This window comes from Tinamus guttatus, unplaced genomic scaffold, assembly GCF_059628265.1.
Source record: "Tinamus guttatus ecotype Peru unplaced genomic scaffold, ASM5962826v1 Tinamus_guttatus_pri_ptg000347l, whole genome shotgun sequence".
Taxonomy (NCBI): Eukaryota; Metazoa; Chordata; class Aves; order Tinamiformes; family Tinamidae; genus Tinamus; species Tinamus guttatus.
In genome coordinates, this window is record NW_028288881.1 from 218,381 (window position 1) to 230,733 (window position 12,353).

At 34.5% G+C, this 12,353-nt stretch overlaps 1 protein-coding gene across 2 annotated transcripts in view; it reads left to right on the forward strand.

The window, feature by feature from the left end:
• Positions 1–12,353, forward strand: part of NCAM2 (neural cell adhesion molecule 2) — a 261,042-nt gene that overhangs the window by 168,304 nt on the left and 80,385 nt on the right. For both annotated transcript variants that reach the window (XM_010220023.2, XM_088529801.1), the window contains exon 9: positions 9,469–9,619. In XM_010220023.2, the coding sequence (XP_010218325.1) occupies positions 9,469–9,619 (151 nt within the window). The remainder of the gene's footprint in view (positions 1–9,468; positions 9,620–12,353) is intronic.

The window sequence follows — 12,353 nt, forward strand, 5'->3', positions numbered from 1 at the left end:
GTCTGAGGTCTGATTCATGGCCAAAATACCAACCCCTGTTTTATGTATGGCCTAAATCTGTGTGGTTAAAATTTCTAAATAATAATAAGTAATACAAGACATCATCTTTAACTCCTGTAACTTTCTTCCTGCATGTATCAAGTTGTGACCTTTATGCCAAAGGTAAAGGTATTACTAGTATGTAGTAATCTTTACCTTACTGCAGGCTGACCTTCTAACATGGTTGAGTATATCTTACAGGTATATGATATATTATGCTAAAGCCCTTAGGGAAGTGTTAAAGCTCACATTAAAAATACAGTTTTATGAATGCTTAGACTTGTCCCTGCACTGATAGGCCACATTGCCCCTGCAGCCCTGTGGTGCCCACAGACTCCTTTGAGTGCTCCACCCTCTCAGATCCCTTCCGTCACTCAAAGTGCTTCATCCCTTCATATAACTCTCTCTTGCCTCCTCTCTCTTGCCTCCTCTCTCCTGCCTCACACAGAAAGCTCAAAACATTCTTCCAGGCCTCGCTCTCTTCCCCCACCTACAATTTGCTTGAGACCTGAGAATCTTAGAACTTTCGCTTAGATTAAGGTTATGTACCTTAGTTTATGCTCCTCAGTTTATGCTTTGTTACTGATCTGTTTCTGAGCAGTGTACTGCGCATAACTTTTTATAAATTGATTCACTAGTCCTTGAGATTCCTGACTTGTGCAGATGAGTAGGAAATGCTTTAAGGTGACTGGAAATAAGCTGTAGATTGGTGCTGAGGGTTCATTTCTCAAAGTGTTATTTTTCCTAACAGACTGTTGCATTAATTTTTCGTACCTCCGTGTTGAAGTCTTTGCTTTCCAGCTTGCTTCAAACTTGAGTAGCAGCATGGTTGTTCTGTAATGGATTTCACCCAACTTGATTGATACATTTAACATAATCTTTTATCTATATCTATAAATGTAAATGCATTTGGAAAGTTAAATAGAGAATCCCTGCTATATTGGATGACATTGAAAACTTGATGCTACTTGATACTTGATACTACTTGAAAACAAATATTCCCATGCCCTTTCTATCCATCCTGTTTAGGTCATTTTCCCTGTTTTGCTTGCTATTTCATTGATTTCCTGTGGTTTCTTTAGTTGAAAAAAAAAAAAAAAAGAAACAAAAAAAAACCTATAGACTTCCCTGTCTGTGTAAGCAAAGTATCTTGCATATGTGAGGACTGACTTTTAGATGTGTCCTGCTGTAAGCAAGTTCCCTGCTTGGCTTCACTCAAGTTTTGTTATTGCTGGCTTTCTGTGCCTTTCCTTCTAAATGAGCCTCATTGCTTGAGTATCCCTCTGCAGGACTCCACCCAATTCCAGCATCCAGATAGACTTTCTAACTACTGTCCAGCCATGAATATTTTTAAAAAATGTACAGTGCTTTTACAGAAAACTAGGAAAGATCCTGAGTTGAATATAAATTCTGCACAAAAGCATCAGAGAAACTTGAATGTTGATACTTTCTGTTTTGCAGGAAAGCACAAGCTATGATACAGTCTATGGGTAGCTCCATGCTGTTTATAGCTGAATACCTTTACCACACTAGTTGTTTTGACATCTTAAGCCAAAGATTTATGACTTGAACCTGAATAATATGAAGATGAAATGAATGGATATATAAATGCCTTAAACTCAGTTTGAAATCCTTGGACTACGTTTAAAGATTTTTCTGTATTTTTGCGAAAGAGTTTGTTGGTCTGAAACAGTATTTTTAATTTATTTAAATGTATCTTCAGGTGTATCTTCAAAAGCAGGATGGAATGGTTTAAACAAACATATTTTGAGACTGAAAACTGTGCAGATTTTAACTATATTTCAAAACAACAGAAGTCATGCCTCTACTTACTTAGGTAGTCAACTGAAGTTCTCTATATATTCATTAACTGGATACCACTGATATGATTTCCAGCACAGGAACTGTGCCTCCACTTGTAATTAGAAGAGACTGATGTTCCTGGGATGTAATGTTTTACAGAGGCTTTTTTGGACAATCTACTTACTTAAACTCAGAATCTTGTGGGCAAAACAGAAACATATATGCAGATCCAAGAATTTATTGTTAGTCAATTTAATGTTATATCAATTCAAGCAAAATAAAACAAGCAATTTTTCTTAGTCTATTTAGGATACCAACATTAATCCAAATTATTTAATACAGAAAAACATAATTAAGATTCAATTAAAATTGTTGTGTGAAAGCTTCCTACTTCTCACTTTTTTTCTAGTGTTTTAGTCCCCCTTCCAGTGCTCCCCAAGACCTGAGCTTCACTGCTAGTGAGAGAGAGGATTACCTTCATCAACATCCTATTTTTTCCCCAAGCTCTTGAATTTAATGCTCTTATCCCTGAGAATTCTGCTATCTGTCTGAATCCATATTAAGTCACCTATCTTAATGGTATAATAACTGTCTTAGGATAGATAGAGATCATCAAAATTTTCAGGAATAAAACCTTAAAATACAATATTATTGTATTTATGATTCATAAATTATAAATTCATATTAATGAGTCAGATTTTTTAATTAATTACTTTAATTTTTAGAGTATGTATGTAGTTTTCACAAATGTAATATTTCTATTTTAAATATTTATTGTTACTATTGCTGTTATTCTTTATCACCAGCATAAAGACATGATTTTGCCATTTAATGCTAATATGTTTGCCATTAACAATCATCATCCATTTCTTTCTTGTGATTTGCATCTTTAGCAGAAATAATCTTGAATTACCAATCATCGCGTTTTTTCTTTTTTTCAGAATCATTTCTCTTTCATAATCTTGTGAACACAAGCCAAGAAGTTAAGCTTTTTGTTTCATGATTTAGTATGTATTTTTGGTATATTGGATATCCTGTGTCATCTCATTACTTACCGATTTAAGTTTGAAAGAAAAGCAGCATGAAGTATCAGTTCATAATTTTTAATAGCTATCTGGAGCTTTCAAGAATACTTCTCTCCTGAGGTTATAGATGCTGTTAACAATCCGCATAGAATCTGCTACATTTTCCAATCTGAATTCTTTAAAAATAGCTACTCTGCAGATGAAAAGAAAATCAAAACAGCAATGTCTTTTCTTCAAGATTGGTTTTTCTTGACTACCCTTTTGTTACACTATAGAGCTACAAACAGTGGGTTCTTCGTAGTAATTTTTTCCATATAGAAAAACAAATTCCCAGTAAATTCAGGAATTTGCAGCATGCTGAAATATAGATTAAATGAGCTGCAGTTCTAAAGGAACCACAAGGTCTCCTATAAAAACTAGTGAATTCCAAGACACTACTGTAACATGATTCTGATTCACTCGACATTAAGACATATACAGGTAGCAATACTCTGGAATTTTCTGCTGTCTCCAACAGGTGCATGGATAGAATACATTTACCTGAAGAGAATGGGAAATATTGTGACTAAACCATCCATAATCCAGAAGGGAGCTTCCATCAGCTTCTACACGATGGTGGCTGTTGTGAATAACAGCCCTTTCTCATCATCAAAGGTAGATTTTCAGACTAGGAATTGTTGGTCACTCATATTTAAAAGACTTATGAAATTTTGTCATCATTTAGTACCATCATGTCAGGTTGCAAAAGCTCTTACGCTGTTTCAAGAAACAGTTTCATGAGCAATTATAATCTGCTTTAAATCAGACATGTAAAAGACTTCAGCCTGAAGTACATGCTTTCCTGTCCTGTCAATATCAACACATCTACCTTTGAAATCTGGAAGTTTCTCAACAAAAGTTACAGTTCGTGAAATTCCAGAGATGGTTCTGGTAATCAATGCTTTATTTCTTCATGAAAATTCAGTGATTTGCACTGAAAACATGACCAAGACAACATACTTCCTTTTGAAATTGATGACCATTTCATTTGAAGAATGAAGAAGTAGGCATAAAATTAAAATAGGTTCCCTTTCTGTGTGTGGATCTGCTATCATGTATATCTGCTATCATGTATATCCTTTAGAGAATCAAGTGAATCAAGTACTGCAATTTTTACTGAAGTTATGTGTTCTTAAAATGTTTATTCTTGAGTATGTTGCACCACGTTTTCTAAAAGAAACAACATTCTCAATTTGAAGTTCCTGTTTCATCTTTTCCATTGTTAACATGTGCAATCCCTGTCTAAATAGCACTAAAGAATATCACAGGTTTAGTTTATCAGATGAAATATTTGATAACTATAGTGACAGACAAAATCGATCTGCATGCTGCTCTCAAAAGAAGCTTTAAACTTTAAAAGAAAAGTAAATGTGCAAATGTTTTAAATGTAGAGATGTTTTGCTAGCAGTCTTTCACTTGGGCTTCAAGCCATAAAGGAGTCCTTTGTCATCCAAGCAGTAAACTCTGTAGGAGGGAAGATAATCAACGGAGTCACAGCTGCTTTGACTTTCCGACTAATATTAGCAAAATCCAGCTACGAACAACTCATTGCTTTCTGCATCTGTTCTCACCTTTCACACTTGTTTTCAGCCAACTCAAAATGTACTTTTTGCAGACATACAACTTCATCTTATTTGGTGCTACAGTTCCTCAATGGGAGCTGGAGAAACGCTTGATAAATCTAATTCAGCTACTAAGCACATTTCCACCTCTCCCCAAGTACGTCTTTCTACAACTGAAAAAGAGCAACAGAATTTCTAAGCATCATAATCAGCTAATCGTCCTCTCCTGAGAAATTATACTTTTAAACTGCAATGGCAATGGAATCTTGCAGATTGGATTCTGCTGTGTCAGAATATGTGATTCTGTCTGAGAAGCCATTCTTGTCTCTCTGTGGTTTTTGTACTCATTGCAACCCTATTCCTTCAAGCAGTTATACCGTGAAGGCTTCATATCTCCTCTTCATGTGAAACCTTTAAATGCAAGGTTATCCTTGTGCTGGTACTGCCTTGGGAGCTCTGAAACACATTTTGCACCAATGAAAACAATATTAGCCAGTCAGGATGCTGGAGAAATTCATACCTGAAACTACAAGTCATACGGGAAGTTCAGGGAATAAGAGCATGATACACAAGGTCAGGGGGAAAGATGGCATATAAAGCATGACAGGAATTTAAAAAAACACAAGACAGGAATTTATTTTTTTTTAATGGAAAAAAATAAAGCCTTAACAGAATTTGTAAATCTGTAGTGTTAACTCAAGTGATGAAATTGGTCTAATTGTATAACTATTGTAGGATTTATTAGGGTTAAACTACACTTCTGAGTAAAGATGTTGCTAGTATGGAAACATCTCATCCTAAATTTTTGGAAAGCTCTTTTATTACAGTTCAGTGTTGCCATTAAGTTTAATTTTACGTGAAGGCCTATGATGAACAGTCTTGTTTCTGTGACAGTGCCAGATACCTGGATTGCTGTCAGTATTCAAATTTCAATGATATCTTGCTGTAAAAGGTTAAGTTTTCTTATTCAGGGAGTAGGTTTTATGTGGATAAAGTCACAGAGCCAGCTATAAATGAGCAAAATGCCTCTGCTGAAGATTTGTCCTTTGTTTTTTTTTTTTTTAATTTTAAGTGATAAGGTTGTGGAGGTAAAAAACAAACAAACAAAAATTTAACTGAATCCTACTAATCTCTCCAATAGACATTTGCAGTGAAAAGTGTTTTGGTTTCTTGATTTTTTATTACTATTCTATAATATTATGAAAAGTAATAAGTGGAAATCCTTTCTTTGCAGGATGCACAATGGTCTACTTATTGAAATTAATTCTTCCAAAGTCTTTGTTAAGATCAGGTTGAGTGTGAGCCGTTAACATGCTTGCTTATTTATTGATCTTTGTAGACAAATCTATGTATCTGTACAGAACTATGCTGACCACTTTTGTTTTTCATACCTCACTGATAATTCATGTTCTGAGATTCAGAGAAACTCAGTGAGTCAGCAGGAATCAGTAGTATTGAACCACAGAGACTGTTCAGGTTGTCTAGTTTTTTGTTCTGTCCATTTTTTATACTCGTTTTTTGCTGCTAAGAAATGAAAGTACATCTGTTTATTCAATTCAGAAGAAAACAACCTAGTGCATTATTTAAAGAAAGTTCTGTTACACCTATAATATTGCCACCCCTGTAATATTTGAAAGGAAAAGGCGGAAGTTATTCATATACTCCTATTCAGCTGATATGCTTTATTATTTCAGGAAGACTTGGAAGTATTGAAATTACAAATTTATAGAGATTTAAAGAGACTGCATTTTGATTTGATGTCAGTGTTAAGACATTTTGCCTTGCGAGGATCTCCTCTGAGGACTACTGCACAGGTGTAGTGTAGTTTGTGTTCCCAAGTTTATATTATTTTTTTTCACAACTTCTTTATTACTCCCTACAGTAGGAGTAATAACTTATGTGTCTTTTCTGTGTTTCTAATATTCCTTCCTAGTTTGTTTCAACATAATTGCAATATTATTGTAACTTTTCTTTCATCACAGTACATCCTTTATTATTTATCCAGGTTGCTATTAACTGACTTACCATATAGAAAAATTTAATATAGAAACACCACACTCCCCTGTCTCTAACACTTTTTATTTCCATGTCTACAGCATATTTGGGGGATCCTTTTTAGACCTTTGCTTTAATTATTTTTTAATTAAATTTTCTTGGACTGTATTTGTACTCACTTTTGCTTTCTTTCACATATTTTTGTTTTCAGGAATGTTTGCCATGCAGTGTTTTTAATCAAGTTTTATAACCTCTTTACAGGAAAATTGAATGGAATTGTAAGCATTCAGTCTTGAATGTTTTGAAGTGTTACTGTAAACCATCTATCAGACAGGACCAGGGAACAGGTCCCCACTGTTTCACTTGCTACCTGCTCAGAGACTTCCATTGAAAAAGACAGTGAACAGTCTTTAAACTTTTTCCATGCCAGAGATTTAATGTCTCTTTATCATATTCCCTCCCAGTCATCTTCTTTCCGGGCTGAAGAGCTGTAGTCCATTAATCAGTCAGTATGGAAGCCATTCCATAGCTTTCATATCTTTGTTGACTTTCTTCCAGTTCTACTGTGTCTCCTAATGCAGCAGCAAATGGCACATGTCATATAGAGAGACTGCAGGATTTATACTGTAGCCTGATGACGTTTTCTGTTGTTTCATTTTTTTTCTTATAAATTCCAGTATTTGATTTATTTTATTCTTTTTGAACCCTAAGCATTGAGTTAATGTTTTCAAGGAATTATTTATGGGTCAAAGATTGAGAGAGGTGAAGCTCACTTTAGATTCTATTATTTTATATATAAAGTTAGGACTCTCTCTCATGTGCACATCTCTTCTAATTTCACCTGATAGTTCATCAGATAGTCACTTACTACTACTAAGATTCTTCTAATGACAAGTATAAATCTTTTTTTTTCCACTTTTCCACGTATCGTCCTTGTAACCTATTTCTGGAAATAGAAATTTGAACTAAACTGAAATGCGTCCCATCTAGTTTCACAAACCATGGTAAAAGAGCTTCAGCAAATGTGTTGCAACAGCTAAAGGTTATTATAATTTTGAAGAAGGATGCTTTACATTGTGACAGAATAAATTTTGTTATCACTAAAAATTTCATCACAATTTAAAAAACAAGAGTAGAGTCTGCTCACTATAGGTTTGAAATGTGCTAAAAGATGTTGTGAAGAAATTATTTTTCTTAGTATACCTCATCTCTATAGGTACTCTTTACAGGGCATTTCTTCCATAATTTTCCTTTATACTTTGCTTTGTGCTTTGTACTACCTTAGAGCCCTGGGATGTCAGCTGTTTGTTAGTGAATCAGAACGTAGCTTAGTGCTGTATCAGTGACTCATAGTCACAGGCTGTTTCAGTGTAAGGTGTATCTTCACAAATTTTTAAATGTGACTTCTTGGGCTAATATGGGTAGTCAAGGTAACATGAGAAACTACATTGCTGAAGGGTGCATACATTTTAAGTAAGAATAATGCAGATTCACTACGTATTGTGTATTTGATATTCTCAAAGAAAAATAGTTAACCAGTAAGTAAATAATGCAGTTGCTAACTATGTCATATGAAGTCTTTGTAAAATGTAGGTATACTAAAGATTATTAAAAAAAGCTTTTATTTTAAAGAAATTACATTTTAATTATCCAAAGACCCCAGAAAATCATGACTTTCAATATTGTAGCTTGCTCACTAATAAGTCAATCGCTTTTTTACTTCCTTTTTTAAAGGTATAATGAAAATAGAGATTTCAGAATTAGAAAGTTAGAGATAACTAAGTGGTTGTAATTATTTTTACCCAACCTAGAGACTTTTAGATTTGCTCCTGAATTAGGATTTTAGAATTTCAGTTTATAGATATATATATTCTGTGAGGTTTTAACAGGAAACAGAGTTTATGTGCTTGGGTTCTGATGCAGGATCATGGTACTCTTTGCTTTTTTGCATAGAATTTCTGATACATAGAATGCTTTATATCTTATGTCAGATATTTCAAGGTACAAATTGCAGGTACTTTCCCGCATTCAGAAAAGAAAATTACATAGAATTCATTAGATAGAAGTTCAGTCATTTAAATATGAGGAACCCTTTGGTCAGTAAATAGAATAAAAGTAGTATGTATATGTAAGTTTGGACATTTAATGCGATGAAATCAAGTAGTTCATGCTTTTAATTCCCTTTCCCCCCCTTCCTCAGTATTAAGGTAGGTAAACATATTTCAGTATTTTTATTAGCTTTCTTTTCACAAATAATAAATAAATTATTTAAATTAAATTAAAGAAGTAATGTGAGTGTCCCAAAGTTACAAAGCAAGTCAAGTGAAGAGCCAGAATTAGAACTTACTCTTTTTTTTGTCCCCCTCACATATGCAATTGCATGGAAGTTTCTAGAAAAGCACAAGACAACATTCACTTTTGTACCCTGTCTGTTTCCTTGGAATGACATATAAATGAAATCCAGAAATTCCAATTGTATTTTGCAATCATGTTTTTTTTTTTTTTAGCTGATATGAGCTTTCACAAGAAAATGTTAATAATGCAAATAAGAAATCTGCAACTGTATGTATGTTTTAGTCATTGTTTTGAGGGCTATTTTGATTTATTTTCCTAGTTACGTTTTTAAGGACAAGAGAGAGATTGGGTTCTAACTGTAATCTAAAATGTTATGATTGAATGAAGTGAATGAAATGAACGAAATCATAAGCAGGTTCTCATTATGTGGCTAACTGTGCTTTTTTTAAATGGTTAAATTATGTGGTTTACCTTGACAGTGTTCCTTTAAGCATGTACTTATTCCTTTGATTTTAGTGCCTAGAATTAGACCATCCTTTTTTACATACTTTTAAAAATTTAGAAAATTGCTTAACTGTCAGTAGTAATTACACCATATGTGAGGAGATGCTTTCAATCATAATTATGTATGGTGTTTAAAATATTAAACATAATATAGATACATATATATATATATAAAACCTTTCTCTTTCCTGAATCAATGTAAACAGAGCCCAGATGGCCGTATAGAAGTCAAAGGGCAGCATGGAAAATCGTCACTGCATATTAAAGATGTGAAGTTATCAGATTCAGGGAGATATGACTGTGAAGCTGCAAGTAGAATTGGTGGGCACCAAAAGAGCATGTACCTTGATATTGAATGTAAGTTCTAATATTTTGTTTTCTCTTTTAAATCTGTTTTAAAAGAAAAAAGTACATTCTTAATGGAAGGTCAGTTTTTATGGTCATACATGTTTAAACTTGCATAACTTAAGAAACAGTGTCCTTCTATAGTTAGTGATACTGAATACTCTGGAGGAATCCTGGCTTTCCTGAAGTTGATGAGACACTTATCTGGGGCTTAATCAGGACAGTTTATCTGTGATGATATTCCAGCCCACTGAGGCTAACCTTAAAAACTTCTTCAAAAGCTTTAGGCTAGTAGGGATTGCTATGTGTGAAAAATTTCCAGTGGGATAAGGTAAGGACTAATTTGAGCAATAGCTCAGTTTGAAGTTAATCTTCTAAGATTGAATCAAGTCATCATTTTCTCCTGGTCTCTGAGCCACTGTAACCTCAACAGCTGTTTTTTTTTTTTTTTTTTCTTGGTTAAACCCCTTCTGGAGCTTTTGGATTTTTTGCAAGAAAAATAAATAATATTTTTATTTAGAAAAGAGTCTGATGCTTTAGAAGTCCATCAGAGTACATAAATTTCAAGTATAAGAAAATTCAGTGCAAAGTTGTCACTTTAAACAAACTGTTCATCAAAATCTTGAAGCAAAGATCTTCAGAAAATGAAACCTCTCAAATCCTCTTTTGTTTTTCAGCATTTTTATATTTTGATAGACATTTCCTACTTTTTTTTCTTTAGTATATTATTGCAAAATATTTCAAATAAGCCTGTTTGTTTGAAATTGTGACTCTGGAAGTAAGGAAACAATCCATTAGGAAAAATATTTGAGAAATAGAAGGGTAACATCAAAGGTTAAATGACTGAAGAACACAGAATAGCGAGAATCGGCTATTGAATAAACATTCAATCCCATAACACAACATTATGAATTTTTCTTACATGCCATTGGTAGTTACAAAAATGTAGAAACCACCAACTTCAAGTGAAGACCCTGAAATCTGATAGATGTTGGCTAGAACCTGTAGTACAGGGAGGAGAGGGGTAAGTAATGGTTATGGGTCAGCAGCTGATGGCACTTTTGACTTAGAAAATAGATCTGAAAGGAAAATGAGGAATGTTTAGAGTTGTTATTGGATGTTCAGAATGAAGAGATTCGACGACCTTAAAGACTTAAGAAATAAATGCAGTATTTACTAGTAGCTTTAACATAGCTATTCTTCAATAAATGTAATTGTGAGGGACTTCTTTGAAACTTTGTAAAATATTGTTATTATTCTGGGAGCATATTAATTTAAAAGATTCGTTCCTTTAATGAGTCTTGGCTTCCTAGTGCACTGGTAATTAGTTATTTTATATGGATATGAAGGGAAAAAGTGATTATACTAGACAAAATTCAAGTTCAATGAAGTTACTTTAAAATTCCCATAAAATTCTAAATCTTGTCCTGCTCTACACATATAATGACATGAAATATATTGTTTGACTAAGGTTATGTAGCCATTGTGCTTTAAAATTCAGTATTATTGCTTTTCGTATTCAGAAGGGAGTTATAAGATGTGTCACATCGTATGAAACATGGGGTACAGAAATTTAAGAATTCATTAGCTGCACAGAATTCATACTAAAGGGCATTACAAATCTCTGGATTGATACAGTACATTAATATAGTCTGAGACATCTTCCAGTGTAGAAGTTTTGAGCATAGAATCATAGAATGCTAAAGGTTGGAAGGGACCTCTAGAGGTCATCTAGTCCAACTCCTCTGCACACACAGAGTCACCTAGAGCACATGGCACAGGACTGCGTCCAAGCGGATTTTGAAGATCTCCAGAGAAGGAAACTCCACAACCTCTCTGGGCAGCCTGTTCCAGGGCTCTGTCACCCTCACTGTTAAGAAATTTTTCCTTAAGTTCCTGTGGAACTTTTGGTGCTTCAGTTTGTGGCCATTACCTCTAGTTCTGTCGGTGGCCACCACTGAAAGAGGCCAGCACCATCCTCCTCACTCCCTCCCTTGAGGTACTTATAGACACTGATTAGATCCCCTCTCAGCCTTCTCTTCTCCAGGCTGAACAGGCCCAGCTCCCTCAGCCTCTCCTCATAGGGCAGATGTTCCAGGCCCCTGATCATCCTTGTAGCCCTGCACTGGACTCTCTCCAGCAGCTCCACATCCTTCTTGTACTGTGGAGCCCAGAACTGGACACAATACTCCAGATATGGAAGATCCTACGATCTTCCACATCACAGATGTAGCAGATCCTACGAATTTAAAAGTAGTACATTCTCATTATTGAATTAATGAGAATAGTATGCCAGATTTAGTTTTGAGTATATATTGGGAGAATCAAATGTTGTATACGTGAAAGTAGATGAAGATTGTTTTAAATCTACCTTTATGCTTAGATATCTATCTTGATGCAATAGACTTTTTTTAGAGTGCAGAAATCCTCTGAAAAACACAATTATTAAAGAAATACATAAATATTATTGTATTGTCAGAGAATACAAGGATGTGGTGAGGAAGGCCAAGACCTGTTTGGAGTTAGAGTTAGCAAGCAATGTCAGAGGCAACAGGAAGGACTTCTACAAATACATCAGCAGCAAGACCAAGATAAGTGAAAATGTTGGTCCATTGCTGAATGGGGTGGGTGCCTTGGTGGCAGAGGATGCAGAGAAGGCAGAGTTACTAAATGCTTCCTTTGCTTCTGTCTTCACTGCTAAGGCTAGTCCTCATGAACTACAGAACTGAAGAATAAGTCAAATTCA